At 36.0% G+C, this 18,333-nt stretch overlaps 2 protein-coding genes across 2 annotated transcripts in view; one reads left to right on the top strand and one right to left on the bottom strand.

The window, feature by feature from the left end:
* LOC150097307 (pseudouridine-5'-phosphatase-like) overlaps positions 1-1,685 on the bottom strand; it is a 111,491-nt gene extending 109,806 nt beyond the window's left edge. The window contains exon 1 of the mRNA XM_090406829.1: positions 1,569-1,685. Coding sequence (XP_090262955.1) covers positions 1,569-1,626 — 58 coding nt within the window. The 5' untranslated portion in view covers positions 1,627-1,685. The remainder of the gene's footprint in view (positions 1-1,568) is intronic.
* Positions 1-17,434, top strand: part of LOC150097306 (uncharacterized) — a 91,379-nt gene extending 73,945 nt beyond the window's left edge. Inside the window, exon 2 of the mRNA XM_090407641.1 lies at positions 16,197-17,434. Coding sequence (XP_090263767.1) covers positions 16,220-17,434 — 1,215 coding nt within the window. The 5' untranslated portion in view covers positions 16,197-16,219. The remainder of the gene's footprint in view (positions 1-16,196) is intronic.
* The last annotated feature ends 899 nt before the right edge of the window (positions 17,435-18,333 follow it).

The following is an 18,333-nucleotide window of genomic DNA, read 5'->3' as shown; positions in this document are numbered from 1 at the left end:
GGTGGATGTCCCATAACCTCACCCAATGCTCCAGTACATCCCACATATGTTCAATAGGGTTGAGATCATGGCTCTGTAGAGGCCAGTCAAGTGTGACTTTCATGTCCAAAAACCATGCAGTTACAGTAGCAGCCTTATGACATAAGGTGCACTGTTTTGCTGAAAGAGACAATTGCCACTTCCATAGAAACACTACAAAGTAGGAAGCATTACATTGTCCAGAATGTTGAGATACCTCTTGGAGTTCAATGTTCATGGCCCTAGAAGTCAAAACAGTAAAAACAGGAACATACCATCATACCACTATTTCCAAATTCCATAGTTAGGGCTACGCACTGTGGTAAGAGATGTTCACCGGGCATCCACCACACCCACCCATCCATCTGCTCATTAGAGGTTATACATGATATGTCACTCCATAACACAGCTTTCCAAGCTTCCATGTCCCACTGTACATGCTATTTGCATCACAGAAGACCACGCTGCACGTTGGTTTGGATAATGTGGGACTTGTATCTTGCAGTTCTACCATGGAAACCCATGTTGTGAGCTTCAGTTCTGAATGTTTTTGTGCAGATTCATGTTCCAGTCAATGCCCGGAACTCCACATTCAATGTGTTGGCCAATTAATGCCGGTTTTTAAACATTATCCTTCATAGTGCCTACGGTCAATTTGGTGAGCATGATGGATCATCCACTGCAGGTAATAATGCTCACAGTTAACTCCTTCCGTCTTGGTATGGTATTACTAACTGTTGTCCTGAAATGGCCCAATTTGTCAACAATTTTCAGAACAGATAGGCCTGCAACATGGCATCCTATCACCATGCCTCTTTCAAACTTTCTCAATTCCCTTCTTGCAGTCAATTAACCCAGACACAGTTGCACTTACTTGGGAGCATCATAATCCTTAAATTTATACTGGATACAAAATATAACTCATTACATGGCATGATGCAATTCCCCTGTTGGGAAGGTGTCCATTAAATTCTTTCCAACAGTGTATGTATATACATAACTCTTGAAAAATATATTTAAAACATCATGGTGTAAAACATATCTGGCTGTAAAATTGCAGTATAAAACTTAGTACAAATATCTGTTCTTCAAAAAAATAAAATAAAATAAAAAATTATAATTTTTTTAAAAAAATGTGTAACCCGTCATATCATAATATGAACGTGACAAGAAATAAGCTGTTTTTTTTTTTTTTTTTTTTTTTTTTTTTTTTTTTTTTTTTTTACAAAAGTAAATACGATTTCCAATGTCTAGGGAATAAGCAACAGAAAATCCTGCAAACCGGCTTTTTTTTTCTTTTTTTTTCATTTTACTTTCTCATATTGGTATCAGTATACAGAAATTACATTACAATGAGTTTTCTGTGTGCTTATCTATGAGAATGACTCCACTCTCAAAGATAAACAAATGAACTGCACGCATCAGCACATGCATTCACCTTGCACGTTAATACCAACGACTATTCCACTAAAGCCTTCACTACATGTGAAAAACACGAAATTCCACTCTTTGAAATATCTTATATAATTATAGCTTTCTGCATTACTTACTTAATAATAACCCGTCCATATCGAATATCACATGGGACACCGGTTTGTAAGCAGCCATTTCAAATTTCTTAGTGACATCTGGTTGTAGAGTTTACAGACTGCACTGTGTTTGTAACAAATATGTTTATAACAACTAAAATTTCACGATGTATAAAAAGAAATGTTTTGTGTTTATTGGCAAATCAGAAGAGTATATTTAAAGAACGGTGTATTTATTCGTACTGACGATATTCAGTTTAAATATTACCTTAAAAAATGGTATCACTATTTTTAACACAAGAGAGTGGGGAGGGAAATTGATTAAAATATACAGGTAACCGGTACTTATACAACGCGGTCTATAAATTATAGTATCCCTTGTTCAACACGGTTTCGATATAACGCGGTCTACAATTTCTAGTGACCCTTTATTTTTATTTTTTTCATATTTTTCACCGTGGCACTTAAAAAAATCAAATTTTATCTTCGTTAAATGTGTCTGCCCGTGTCGCGCAAGTAGTTATAACTCGAATTTAGTTCTATTGTATCACTGAATAAGGTACTGTACAGAGGCTTTTGCAGTCTGTGTCATTCTCAGCAAACGGTGCAATTAGAGGCAATAAAAACGGCGCTAACTAATAAATTACATGTCCCCCTCACAGAAACTATGCTGTATAGACTTTAAACAAAACCATATGTTGCACCAAACACAGTATCTAACTAAAAACTCTTGTCCAATTTTTCAATTATGAAATAAGTGTTTTTTTTATTGCATTTGAAATTCTCGATGTCATTATGACAGATCACAAAGGCTAACTTAAAATAAAAACTACCAAGAATTGAAACATGCCATATAATGAATGTGTGAGTTCGCCTACCACCTCAAACGCAAACAAGAAACCATAAAATTCAACCAAGGGTTGAAACGTTTGTGTGAGTTGAGCCAGAGTAATGAGAAGTTCCATCGGAACGATAAATGACAACCTGTTGTGAATGTGTTAAAACTAATAGTGAATGTTTTTATAACAGTTTCAGATGTTATGAAATTCGATTGAAGAGAATTAGCATTTCAACTCAACACTTGTCGGTTGCTTTTGTCTTTGGGGTCGCGCGATCTTTTGTTAACACCGCACCAATCATATGCACGTCTTTAAAGCTGCTCTCTTGTGTAAAACAAAATTCAGCTTGTACGTATTCTAACAATTAAAAAAAAAAACTTCAATAATTTATAAGCGTATAAAAAGATATCACCTGTAAATCGTTGACGTGCAAGCAAAATTCTCAGACGTGCCACCTCTGGAACGAGTGCCATAGGTTAGTCATCTAGGGTTTATTGTATAAAGTGTTTATTGTCGAAAATTGTCTTCGTTTTCTGCCAGGAAAGCGCATTTAAAATCATAAGTATTTTATTCTCAAGCAGAGCAGTTTATTTTCTGGTGAGTTACATACATATGTGATGCTCTTTTTTGAATGTAAAAGTTTATTTTTATTGTAATGACCACTAAAACTGCAACGAAATGGAAAAAACCAACGTTGAAGAGGAAATTCATTTCTCTCGAACAAAAAATTAAAATCTTGGATCGGCTGAAAATTGGAGAAAAACCAGGAGTTGTTGCAAGGACTCTGAATTTAAATGAATCAACAATTCGAACTATCAAACAAAATGAACATAAAATCCGAGAAAGTGTTATTGCTGGGTCAACGGTAAGTGCAAAGCGCGTTGCTCGTGTTCGCGATATTCTAATAGAAAAAAAAATGGAGAAATCTCTAATGATTTGGATAGAAGATTGCACTCAAAAGAAAATTCCTTTGGATGGACACCGTATTAAGTAAAAAGCTCTCAAAGTTTATAAACATTTAAAAGAACTTGATCAAGATTCTTCAGAAGAAATCTCTCAGCATGGATTTTCTGCCAGAAAGGGTTGGTTCGAAAACTTTAAAAAGCAGTTTTCTTTGTATAATCTTAAAATCCAGGGAAAATCAGCATCAGCAGATGTTGAAACTGCCCTGAAATACCCAGCAGTACTTTTAAAAATTATTAAAGAAGGTGGTTACAGTGCAGACCAGGTGTTCAATGCGGATGAATCTGGGTTATATTGGAAAAAATGCTAAAACGCACCTATATTTCGAAAAATGAAAGATCAGCTCCTAGATTCAAAGTTTCCAAAGATAGAATCACTCTACTGTTTTGCAGTAACACCAGGTGATTACAGGACAAACCAATGTTTATTAACCGATCTGTAAATCCTCATGCGATGAAAGGGCTCGAAAAGTCCATTATACCTGTTTATTGGTGGGCCAACAAAAAGGCATGGGTTACAGCTAGCATGTTTGAAAATTGGTTTTTCAGGTGTTTTGTACCCGATGTAGAAAGTTACACAAAGAAAAAGAATATGGATTTCAAACTTCTACTAATTTTAGATAACGCACCAGGCCACCCAACAACTTTAAGCAATCCAAATATTAAAATAACTTTTTTGCCACCTAATACTAGTTCACTTATTCAACCACTCGACCAAGGAATAATATCAACATTTAAGTCATATTATATTCGGCGAACATTTCAATTAATTTTGTTAAAAATGGAATTTAATCCAAACATGACACTACCTCAAGCGTGGAAACAGTTTTCGATATTGAATTGTGTAAAAATTATTTTTCTGTCCATTAAGGAGTTACAACCCTCTACACTGAATGCTTGCTGGAAAAAAATATGGCCTGAAACTGTAATGGAACAAAATTTCGTACCTCCAGTGGATGCCGAGCTACGTCGTATAATAAACGTCGCACACATTTTTGGTGGAGATTGCTTTTGCGATATGGTTGAAAACGAAATTAGTGAATTAATTGATGGAGAAACAGATTTAAATGAGGAGGAACTGGTACAATTAATAGGTGGTGTCGAACCAAATGGCAGGGAAAGTTTTGCCGAAGATTCCGATTCTGATGAATCCGTTAAAGAATTCAGTTTAAAGAAATTAGCAGAAGGATTGAACTTGGCAAGAAAGTTAGGAAGTTATTTTACGGATAATGATCCCTCAATGGAGCGTTCGGAAAAATTCATGAGACAATTGGATATTTGTTTTAGCGCCATATTATGAACTTAATAAAAAAAAATTGTAACATAGTGGAAAGCAAAGTCTTATTACTGACTTCTTGATGACTAAACCAGCCGAAGTATGCAATGAGAATTATACAAATGATGTCCAAGAGATTTAAAGTGGTGACGACCTCCGGCCACTTAAAGAACATCTACGAAATGTTATTTATGAAGACAGTGATGACGATTAAAATATGCGCTTTATTTTATTGTGTCTAAAACATTTATGCATTATGTGCAATGAAATATATATACAATTTGTAATTTTTATAATTTTATACTACGTATTTTCATAGTTTATGTTTTCTAAACTTAATGAATTTCCTGAATTAAATAAAAATATTGTTTTTGTTGGATATGTCATTGTTGTTTATATAATTAAAAAAAAAAGATTTCGGAACATAACCCTACTTTTTCTATGTGATCTAAGTCTCGTATAACGCGATTTATATAACGCGGCATTTCTATGGAACCTAACATCCGCGTTATACGAGGGTTACCTGTACAGTACATTTGTCAGTTTATGTTTTATTTATTTCTTTTTTTTTTTAAATTCTCCTTGTCCTGCTGAAAATTTGTAGATACTTCAAGCTGAGGTATTTAGCTGAATATTTTTTTATTTGACCCCATGGAGGTTTATAATAATAATAATAATAATAATAATAATAATAATAATAATAATAATAATAATAATAATAATAATCTAATTTATTTTTGTTTTATTTTATTTTATTTTGTTGGGTATTAGGAATAGTTTACACGAAGTGCATGTTTTATCACTTTAAAGCTTCTAGTCTACGAGTATTTTAAAAAAAGTGAAATAATATTCTGGTTTAATTCTTGCTTTTATCAGTCTTTTAAAAATATGTTCAGCTAACTGCGCAAAAACAAAATCAGCGCTGGCGTGCTTTGAAGCATCCTGACAACTGTTAAATAAGACCTGCAGTTGTTAGCACTTGTTGTCAGCCACCTGCTTTCTGTAACGGAAGGATTTTACATGTGAATAGAACTTGTTAAACATCAGCTAGCTTGCGATAAATGAAAAGTAGTATGCATTTGTAACCTGAATATAACTGAAGGAAATCATATAATAATTGAAGTTATAATATTTTTTTCTTACGAAAACTCTAAAGTCGCCAGGTAAGAAATTGTTTGATTTGAATTTTATTTCTGGATTTACTTTATGATTAGAATGACCTGTTTGAAGCTGAGAAAGCGCAGAGATGTGATTGGTCATTATTAGCATAGAAATGATTTAGAGCAAAGTGTTATTTTAAAGTTTTTTTAGCAAATTTTAGCTCAAATTAAAAATAAAGCACATCATATTGATTAATTATGGCGATACGTACAGCCGTGTTAAGAATAATTACTTTAATTTCCCGACGTTTCGACTTTTATATTAAGATCATCATCTGGAATATATATACACACATAGGCTTACAATATTCTAAAATGCCAAAATGCTGACACCCCATTGCCTGACCAACTCGTTCCGGACACAAACATCTAACACAAAAATAAATACATATGTTCGAAATATTTACCTTTGTAAGCTTTTCATTAATTAGATGTGATGAGTATGCTTATTAGAACACACAAAAATATGAGATTTTAAGTGTCATCATAAGTCTTATGAAACAAGAGTAGGCCTACATGAAAAAGAATTAGACTTATCACACTATACATTACTTTGCAGCCCATGGATATTTTTCACTAGACCTAATTTTCTTTAGCAGTTCTTTGTTTCGAACATATTATTACATGTAAAATGTCTGTAAATAAATTTAACTATAGCAAGTCCTTTCACAAATTCTATGGTAAGTCTATTTCTTTCCTTGGTCCATTGAGCTTGTATTAATGAAAAGAGCCTTTCAACACTGGCATTGTGACCTGGAATTGCAAACAGAAACTGAGCCATCTTTACAATTTCACTGTACTGTTCTTCACTCTTGCAGAATTCAATGCAGTCACACCATTTTTTTCTGACTTGACACTTCTTTTCCAGCATATGAAGCAACAAATCTCTTCAAGTTGGAAAATTGGTCAAAACATTTGCTGTCATCAACTTCCACACCTCACTCCATCAAGAAGTGCATACATTCTTCTACACTTTCCCGGGCGGGGGGGGGGGGTTCTTTAAGACCTAGCCATTTAAAACAGGAAAATTCATTAAACTGTTGCATCCACATGTTCAAATAATCTAAACACCCTACATAGAGTGTTTCTACATTACACCAAAACTTTTTTACCCCAGATTTGAAGGCATCAAGTTCCATTTTCTTCAACATGTCCTTTGCTTTTAACAGGACGAAATGTTCATTTTTCCTTTCCTGAAGAAGATCATGTAATGAAACTAGTATTTCCATTACACCAATAAGGGAATTGTCTTCTTTTCTCTAGCCTGCTAGAGAAAGAAGACACCAATTATAGACTGCAAATGCCATAGATAGATTTCACTGAAAAGGTCTTCAAAAAAAGTTGTTTATTACAGCTGGTGGTCAAATTTGAGATAAAAAGAATGATTTAAGAGCTAGATACATTTGAATTAGTCTTTGAACAGGGATAGCCATCCTGTTTCACTTTGATTTAAAAGTTGCTGGTATTCTATATCCACAAACTCACAGAACTCCTTGAGAGACTCCACACAGGGGCAGTATATATGGAAAAGTAATTATATATTTTAACTATTAAAGTTTGTAAGTCAATGTCACGCAGGTCTGTACCATGTTGGATGCAATTATTAATGATGTCTGCAGGGTATCCCACTCTGACCAATGATTGGTTAACCATCCTCTTCTAGTTGGCAAATACATTATTGCCTTCACCTCTTGCAAAACCCCCAAACATGGTATTACAATTATCACCCCCAAAAGCAACACGTTTATTTTGAAATCCCAAATTGTTTAGTGTTTCAATGACATAAGTTGAAATAGTTTCTGCAGTTTCATTTGGTTTGCTCTCAACTTTCACTACTTTGATCTGTAAACCTCCATTCTTGTAGTCAAAATATTGAATAAGGATAGGAAATGCTTTCACATTACCATAGTTACTAGCATCTACTATCATAGCATTAAGTGTAGAATTTACAACGGCTTATGTTTTTTGCGACCAATCGACACTTTGGCTGCAATTTTTGAATCGTTGAAAATTTGTTTCAACGATCCAGAAGCACAATCCATGGAATTGTAACTGTTGTGATGAACAACAGTATGATATGGAAGGCTCCTTCAGCAGCACTTACACTTTCTTCCAATTCTGAATTTGGCTTCATAAAATAATCACTTAAATTTTCCTGTTGAACTCTGTCCCCTAACAGACTTTAAATGCTTTTCTGTTTTTGCATGTAGTTCCAAGTCTCGTATCCCATGCTGTGCGACCGAAACGTATGTACCAGGTTTGCATACAATACATTCAGCCTCCCATGACTCACGTCCAAGGCGAAAACATGGAAAATTTCCCCTATAATTATCATTGAAGGAGCACTTTCTTTTAGCTTTAGGCATCCTCCAGATAATCTGAAATAAATATAAGTAAGGTGATATAAAATTATATCGTAATGTTTAGGTAGGCCTACATAACGGTTATGTCATAACCTAAAACGTGGTATATATTTTAATTCTAATATAATTTGAGAATTTAATATCTTACTTACTTGGTAAGGTCATTAATACTAATTAAGAACGAAGAAAACTAAGGATGCGTCTTGATTTCCACTTCAAACTCTACCACTATCATAGCATTAAGCATGCAGTAACGCCATTAACGTAAGGCCAGCGCCAGCGAGAAAGAGCGAAAAGTTGAAAGAAAAACGAGTCCGGATATCCAAAAAGCGCAATTCGATTCGATTATTGATTCAATTGTTCTGTACTATAACCAACCTCCTGCATTCTTGTTTCAGCAATATTACCAACACAGAAGAAAAAGCCCGGGGAAAAAATCTAAAATGCTCCCACAGAAATGTGGACAAAACGGGGCTTTTTCGAAAATGTATGCGGACAGATATTTTCATTATCAAAATGCGGACATGTCGGTATCCCACAGCTAAGAGGCTGTGGGATGCGTAGGCATCGATGTTTGTGATTGTCTTCTCCCTATATGGATTGGATCACCATGGGAGTAGTAGACCCAAAACCTCCTGCAATGGGAGAGGCCTTCACCCTGCAGTGGGTAGAAAAATGGGCTGCTAATTATTATTATTATATTATATACAGCAGTATGCCAAAAATACCAGGTGATTATAAAATAACGTCAAGTCAGAGCCCTCTAGAGAGTAACATATTGGACGAAACACTATAATATTCGGTAGACGTACACAGTGGAACATGGGGATTCGATTTAACAAAAAACAAATAGTACCAAAAGTCGCCAACAGGGGAAATTTTGGCGCTGCCAAATTAATTTTAGTAGGTGTGACTAATGAATGACTAAATGGCAAATGAGAGACAGCACACATCAATTTCATGACGTTTATTGTTAATTACAAATGAGGTTCAATATGACCACCATTCTGATGTTCCAGGAACTGCATACAGTGCACGTCATTTTCCACAGTGGCTCGCAACATATCAGAATTGATTTGTCTCACATGTAACGTTATTCGATCTTTCAAAGTTAGAATATCGGGTACATGTCCTTGATACACAATGCTTTTAAGAAACCCCACAGCCAAATGTCACACGGATTAAGATCAGGCGATCTCGGTGGCCATGGCATGGAAATGCATGACTAATGATTCTTCTGTCAGAGAAATGTTGTACAATACAGGCTGTATCTGAAGTCCAATATGGGGTGGTGCACCATCCTGCATGAAGATGGTCGAATAGAGACATCCTCTTTGCTGCAGTTGTGGAACCACAAAGTTCTGTAGCATATTGGCATACCTGTTAGCATTGACGGAACAGGTCACTTGTCCATTTTGGCGATTTTCCTCATAAAAGTATGGACCGATGATAAAAGATGCCGTAAATCCGCACCACACTGACTTTAGGCGAGTGGATAGGCATCTGCAGACACACATACGGATTAGTTGCAGCCCAAATGCGACAGTTGCGTGTGTTAATATCGCCGTTCAAATAAAAGTGCGCTTCATCACTCCATGAAATCTGCCACAGCCATGCATCATCCAATTCCATGCATGTTAAGAATCTCAAAGATAAGTCGATTCGTGTGGTCGCGTCACCAGGGCGCATTTCTTGAACATGATTGATTTTATAGGGGTAAAACTTCAACATCTGATGTAGGATTTTCCTCACCCGTTGTGTATGCGATATCCGCTTGCTGGGATATTGCTCGTGCACTGCTGGAACCCTGCACATTCGTCATCTCCTGTTCCACAATAGCAGTTGCCACTACTTGTTCAACTTGCTGGTGATTGATTGGTTTGCATCCCCTGCCTACCTGCACTGCTAGAGTTCCAGTAGTTTCAAATCGCCGAATCAGTTTTCGTAAGTTTGTTACGCTAATCCGTCCTTGTAAATTTTTCATACACCGAAAATCACTTGCATTATTGTTCCGCTGATAATAGAGTTTGACTAGCAAAGCACGCTCACATAAGGTAGGAGGCTTCGAAAAGCAGTTCGTCTACGAATGATAAGAAATCTCACAGGCTTTCCTTTTATTGCATGATCGCTCACAAGAAACGCGATAATGCAAATTAATGCATCTTACTCGGTAAACAGCGCCAAAATTTCCCCTGTTGGCGAATTTTTGTACTATTTTTGTTTTCGTTAAATCGAATCCCCATGTTGCACTGTGTATGTACGTCTACCTAATATTGGTGTGTTTCGTCCAATGCATTACTCGCTAGAGGGCTTTGAACGCTTGATGTTATTTTATAATCACCCGGTATATAAAGCTGTATGACAATGATCTGATGAATCCTCATTCTACTGGCCTGACCCCTCTAGTGAAAAAACTTCTACATCAAAACTATATCCTATTTGTAATATGGTCAAAGAACAAATTAATGCTTTTAACACAGCAATAATGGCGGACTAATCAATAATTTAGCAAACGTTTTTGTTGTTTTAAAGCCAGACAAGAAACTCAGAGATCGAAATCTAAGAGTTTCATGCTAAAGAACCTTCGGCGAGTCCAAGCGTAAGCCAACACCTGGTAGTACAACACTAGCACAACTCGGAGCAAAGGTGGAGCAAGCTCCATCACTATCCTTAATATTTTCTCATAATGTAAAATGCAGCTCCTAGGAGATGTATTACTGTTTTACATTATGAGGAAGGTCACTACCTAGACCGGTTTCGACCTTTATTGAGGTCTCATCAGTGAGTAGGTAGACCTGGATAATACCAAGGTTTAAGTGAACCGAACTTACATAATTTTGCTATACGAATTGCCAGCAAGGTGTACCCATATATTATTACTACAATTTTTTACGTCGCCAGAAAAAATGGCCTCTTGGCTCTGTATTGTAGTAATAATATATGGGTACACCTTGCTGGCAATGCATATAGTAAAGGTATGTAAGTTCAGTTCACTTAAACCTTGGTATTATCCAGTTCTACCTACTCACTGATGAGACCTCAATAAAGGAAACCGGTCTGGGTAGTGACCTTCCTCATAATGTAAAACAGTAATACATCTCCTAGGAGCTGCGTTTTACATTATGAGAAAATATTAAGGAGTGTGATGGAGCTTGCTCCACCTTTGCTCCGAGTTGTCCTAGTGTTGTACTACCAGGTGTTGACATAAGATTTTGTTATATTAAAGTTAAAATCCTGGATTACTACAATAATAATTATAATTGATAATCAACTCAGAACAAAAAGTTATGTGGATAGAATATGTATCATTTATATTGTAGGGATTTTTAGACTATCATTATTGTTAAGATTAGGGTAGTTGGTCAGAATTTCATAGGCCGCTTTAAATTTGTGCTCATACCTTGTTTTAGTGTGATTGATGAACAGATGCCTTTACAGTCCACTCTATGTGGACTGTAAAGGAGTATTGAGGGCATGATCAAAAAGGCCAGATTTACCATAGTTATTAAATTAAATGTGTCCTTTATGTTCCTTTTTTTCGGATAGGAATTGTGCGCCCTGTTTCACCTATATGAGGCAAATTTCAGGTGCACCTGGATACAGTACTCCCGAATGAACCAGGGGAGGATCCTTGGAGAAATTGAATAAGTTCTTTCATTTTGCTCATTAAATTAAAGGTGGCATTAAGGTTGTATTTCTTTAGTATTCTGTTTATTTTATCAGATATCCCTTTAATGTATGGAATGGCTACAGTTTTATTGTAATCTAGATTATTTTTATTATTATTAGGTGCAGTCTTTGAAGAATTTTGTTAATAAAGGTGTCGCTGATAACGTTTAACAACCTCACCGGCCATTATGGATCAAATACGCATCCTCATACGCTTCGTATCCATCATATATTTCAATGTAATATCAATGATATTACAGTTTTAATATGCACTTCGCATCCATGATAAACTTGACGTCTATAGACGTCTTGGCCGGTAGCGTGGTTTTAATTCGTACTCATTGGAGGAAATTTCTTTAGTATTCTGTTTATTTTATCAGATATCCCTTTAATGTATGGAATAGCTACAGTTTTATTGTAATCTAGTTTATTTTTATTATTATTAGGTGCAGTCTTTGAATAATTTTGTTAATAAAGGTGTCGCTGAAAAATTTGTAATTCGTGCTCATTGGAGGAAATCTTTTAAAGCACTGTGTTTTAGAATGTTAATGACACCCAGTTTTTGCGTACATATTGGTCAGTATGTACTTTCTGACTTTCGATTTCAATTCTGTTGTTTGTTTAGGTGGCTGAGGAAGATGTTTAAAGTCTTTCAGCCATGGGGGCAAGATAACGAAAACATCGTCAACGTACCTAAGCCAGACGTTGGGTTTTAAAATAAAGGAATCTAGAGCATTATAAAGTTAGCAATGGGTGTGGGGGGGTGATGACGGCGAGTCCATGGCTATGCCTTCTTTTTGCGGGTAACAAGTATTTCACCACACAAAATAACCAGAACGTAGTACATGGGCAAATAGCGCCGTGATATCATGAGAAATTTGTCCTTTAAAAGAAGAACTGTGTTATTGATTGGGACATGGTGAAAAGTGAAGAGACATAAAAACTGACTAATAAATCACTTTTGTCAAATACTTAATTTTGTTTACAAAGTGAGAGAGAATGACGGACCAACTCCTTAAGTGTTGACGCTAGTTTCTTGGTTAAATGCTAATTGGTACTGTCGATACTTCAACTAGCCGCCAAAGTGGTAAGTTCTGCTAAATCTTAAGTAAACCTTAAATTCGCGGAGAACAAGCATAGTGCAGAAGTGGTTCTTTAAGAATATCTGCAGTCAAGGAATTTCTTTTTTCATTAGAGGTCAGGCCAGTAGAATAATGGTTGATAAAATCATTGTCACTTTGGCACTGCTTAAAATGCAATGTAAACTTGTCTTTGTATATAAATGTGTATACTGCAGATGATGGCCATCATATAGGCTGACCAGACGTACCGTTTTGAACGGGACAGTACCTTTCATTTTCATATTTCCCGGCCGTCCCGTCGTTTCAATAAAAATGTCAATTTTGTCCTGTTTTTAATAAAAACTATAAATATAATAAGTGTTTAATCCTTTATCCAAGTGTGAGCAAACAAAGTTTGTGCCTGAAAGTACCTTCAGGACTGAGCTAAGGTGGCGCAACTCGTGGCAAAGGTGGAGAAAGCTATCATCACTCCTATCTCAGTATCTCCCATAATGCAAAGCACATCTCCTTGCGGATATGTGTAATGCTGTGCATTAAGGCAAGGGCCACTACCCAGACCGGTTTCGACCTTTATTTAGGTCTCGTCAGTGGGAGCCAGACCCAGTAGTGGAGACACCAAGGCAGAAGCAATGAGAGGTCATCCCCATCTATAGGAGTTGTCAAAAGGTGTAAAACCTTATTATTAAATTACTCCGGATTCAGAGAAAGATGTTGAGAGTTTATATTTCATTTGGTTAGACTGTAATAAGTTTAGTTTAATCCTTTATCCAAATGTGAGCAAAGTTGGCGCCTGAAAGTATCTTCATTACTGGGCTAAGGTGGTGCAACACCAAGGCAACTCGTGGCAAAGGTGGAAGTATCTATAAATATATCAGTTACACATGTTCACTTAAAATGTTTGCTTAGAAAAAAGACATAATGGGATGAGGAAAAAACATTTCTAAAAGTTATATTTTTAAACTTGTGCTCTTTATTGTTACTGTTCTTTGCATTACATTGAAAAACATGTTCCCGGAAACTATTGCTGAAAGGTTTTACTTCTGTATGTCCTCCATTCAGGTCGCAGTTGATGTTGTCAATGTTTCGACCTATTTTAGTAGTTTTCGCCTTTTATTGCCGATTTTCATATTAAAGTTAAAACAGCACTTATTTAATTTGGTTAAGAAATCATGCAGAATTATACTGTATCTATTTAACAGTAGAACGTAATTTGCATAAAATAAAGAGCTAAGTTGAATATCTCCAATTTTGATATCAGTTTTAATGCTTCTTTCCTTGATTGTTATCAACAACAACAAAAAAAAAAAAAAAAATGATCAGCACTAACATAATGTGCACTCTTGTCTCAAACCTGATTTAACGCCGAACCATCTTTGCTAAAATATTGTGCAAAGAATTCGTGTTGTACGGTTGAGAAAGCTAGTGCTGTTTTCATATAAAGAGTTCTTGAAAATCATCGTAGCCTTGACTTCAGTTGCTGAAGGTTGGTTCTGCCTAATTATCTCTGATAGAAAAGAAACAAGAAATAGAAGAAGTAAGAAAAGTCTCATTATCTAATGCTATTGTTGATAGAAATATCAAAAAGAAAAACATACCTAAGAATGTTTCAAAGCGAATCAAATTTCAGCAGCTTTCAGAGGACAACGGTTCATATTATTCAAGAAGCAAATGAACGCGTTTGAAAATGTGGACCGACTCTTGGAAATTATTTAGCAAATTCTAAAAGAAACATTGATGGATTATTCGTAAAGTTTAAAAATATTAAAATATTGGAACTAAAATAAATGCTAAACAGTTTTAATTTCCCTCTAGTAAGGCTCTGAATAGCAAATAAGGTTTTGAAGACGTGGACCATGCACCGTTGATACTGATTAAGTTGCAATGGATCTGAGAGACGGGGGAGGGGGGAGTGTCAATTGTACCATCAGAATAAAAGATTATAAAGTAAAAATAAAATTAGTATAAAATACTATAATGCCATTTGTTCCCAAAGGGAGCAGACAAAGCTCTTTTATCCCTACCTTTAACCTTTTGAAGACAGTAGGCAGGCGGTCTCCACCATTTGGCTTTCAGCGAGTAGACTCAAGACTGTTAGTAAATCAAGGCTTTCTGGAGAGGGCGAGTATAAGTCCTGAACTTATAGGGCTAAAAATTTCCTTTGGTTGGCAACCAGAATCAAACCTATAACAGTCATTCTTCGGGCATCTTAGAAGTATGAAAACCAACTCCATTCCCATGGAACTATCCAAGCATCCCATAAGATTATTTTAATATCAAATATACTTTTCGAAACATGTTTGCATTTATGCGATATTTTTGGATGGCTCTTTGAAGTAGTAGAATATCAAACTGACATTGCACTGCGGCGATCAGCGATCCATGGGGGTTAAGGTAAGATTCATCAGATGTCAGTCGGTTTGCTAGGAACGATAAAAAAATATATATATATCTTATTACAGTCGCATAACTGTCGCACGAACTCTTCGTGACTTTAGAATTTTGTTTATTGACTGTTTTATTTGCTTGACTGCGAACTCAAGTGGCAAATTTGAGTTTTTGAGTTCTCAACCCCCTATTCTGGAGTTCCCGAGTTTTCTAATTGTTCCTCTGATCCGGTCTTTAGAACCATTAAGAGTAGCAATTAGGATTTGGGCAACTTTTCTTCTTTTCTTCTATGAAGAAGAGATATCCAAATCATTTCCCCGAGGCTGTGAATTCAACAGTTTCAAAGCTGGAACAACAACGTTCATTCTATTAACAGTCTAGAATGAACAACAACGTTCATTCTAAGCTGTTCTATTTTTGACTAGATGCTTAAACAAGCATCAACGCGAGGTCGACACCTCTAAAGTCGAAGCCGTGATAATGTTTCCAAATGGTACAGTTGTCTATACTATAAAAAAAATATTTATCTCAGTATTACTTTACTCATTGCTATTTAATCTGTATAAAATAAGGTTGTTTGGAGCTTTATTCATCTAATCGTGTTAACAATTGGGTGTTACTAAGTAAATCTGAGATATTATAAAGTGTCTGCACTACTTATCAAACAGTAATTTAGCATATGGCGATTTATACTGTTGCTTCAAAACATTAACTAATCTCTGTTACCTCTGTGTAAATTATATGTAAAATACAAAAGTTGATCAGATTGGACTCTAGACTTTGTTTCTTATTTCTAATGTGGCTCTTAATAATGCTCTAAATATTTACAGAAATTGTAGATGCTGATGCAATTATTGTTGTAATTATCAACATAGTGATGATTAACATATCAAGTATTATTATTTCTTTTTAGGGCTTGTGATAATTACACGAATTATGAAGACTGCCTTCAGATACTCCATGATAGTCATGATTCTGGCAGGAGCTGTTATTGCGTTAATTTTTTTTAAACGTATTCTGCATGAATTGGAAAACGAAGATGTTGGTTCTACTCACCTCTGGATAAAAATATCGGACAATATTAATGTTTACTCTGCTTTCTGGCTAGGAAATAATGCCGGTAGGAGTTCTAATGTAGTTGTTATCGTTGCAGTAGTTCACCTCGAATTGGAAAGCCCTCAGCTCGAGTGCATCGTAGTTCATGAAGGCTTGAATAGGGTTATATCTGTAGATGCAGTGTTCAATATATACCAAGAGCAGGAAGCACATCAGTATAAGGCAGCCTATTTTTTCTGCTATTTGGATGACTCTTTACCACCATCCAAGGTTGGTTTGGCGTTAAAAAACTCCTTTAAGAGACCGAAGTGGGTTAAAGTAGAGATGGTGTACGGGGATCAAATTTCTCTTTCCAATAAGATAGCGGTGTGTGCAAAGCCTTTATCCGGACCCTTTAATAATACATTGAGAATTGCTGAATTTGTGGCTTTCTACGAAGCAATTGGGGTGCAGCATTTCACTTTTTACGACTTGGAAACCACCACAGAAGTGAAATCTTTTCTGAATGAATTAATGCAATCTAATTATTCCATTGAACTTCTACCATGGAACTTGCCGGAAGAAGTCAATTACACTTTATCGATGGCAGCTATCCAAGATTGCGTTTACAGACATGCGTCTATTTGGAAATACGTGATTACCACAGATTTGTATGAATATATCGTTCTTCAAAAGCACGCCAATCTACAAGAGATGATTCACAGTCTCGAAGCTAGTAACAAAGAATACGCACATTTAAGTTTCGTCATTCCCCATGGTGCCTTCTGTAAAGAAACTCTGCCTGAAATCCCAAGTATTTCAATTCCTCTTCTCACTCAAACTCAGATAAGAAGAAAAACAAAAATCTCTGATCATTTCATTGATGTGAATTTCATTGACAAAGAAGTTGCAATTATTTCGACTGCAAAGCACCTCGAACAAAGGAACAACAACAACGTCGTTATGGTCTATTCAGTACCTCGAACTGTGGCATTGGTGCATCATTATCATAGCGAAAAATGTGACGATCTTAATGATATAATAATTAAGGATGTAGGCGCACTGAAGTACCGCAACGCCCTGCTTGCATCACCTGCTCTTCAACTGTGGGGATAAATGTAGAATAAGATCGAAACCTGGAAGTCTGTACGAACGTTATGCGTCTTGAAAGGTCGGCTATTTTGTCCAATGCACACACGATAATATATATAGAAAAGACATATGAAGCATCACTCGCACCAGTACTCCGTTAGTCGTACAGATCGCCTCGTCTTCATCACTAGTTATAAATCGGAAGTACTTGAAGAAGCACATGACTTGCCTGTTATTGAGAGTGTTCTCAACCAGTTTTTGAGAAAGGAACGTGCACACCGACTTCATCTCGCATGCCTTCTGAAGAAGAAGACTTATTCAAATCAATTCAAAATAGACGCTGTTACCAAATTTAGTATCCTTAATCCGTGTGTTCCTGCCGTCAAAATGGAGGGGATGAAAGTCATTGAAAAACCACCGTTTTACTTATCGGGGCTATGAAATGGCAGCTCACACGTAGTGTACGTGATACCCCCCCACACACACACTCGAGGGAATGATAACCATACTGTACGGAGCCATATTCGGAGGAGAGGTACTGTTAAGGGCAAGCTCCATGCTGTGTAGTCTTTCACCCTCGGACTACATGTCACTATTTTCCAATTAAGTATCTCCATCACCAACCATCAAAGGCATCATAAATAATTAGAATATCATTGTGGATCACAATAAAACTTCTAAGAAAAATAACCAAAATCAATAAGCATCTCTACATCCAATATTTTTGTCCTAAATACATTCATAAACGATGTGCATTATTAATTACAGGCAATCACACCCCAACTGAAGAGAATACTTGTGTGCACATGAAATCTGGCGTCCCAGATAGAAACTGCCAAACCTTTTTAAATCTGCACTAGTTGAAAGTACTTGAAATGACATCCGTTTATTTCTTTATCATCTTCCATTTTGCCACCAGTTTC

Source organism: Typopeltis vanoorti, chromosome 17, assembly GCF_054136105.1.
Source record: "Typopeltis vanoorti isolate ZY-2024b chromosome 17, IOZ_Tvanoo_1.0, whole genome shotgun sequence".
NCBI lineage: Eukaryota > Metazoa > Arthropoda > Arachnida > Uropygi > Thelyphonidae > Typopeltis > Typopeltis vanoorti.
The sequence above is the reverse complement of the archived record's forward strand: the minus strand, read 5'-3'. Positions and strand labels throughout refer to the sequence as shown.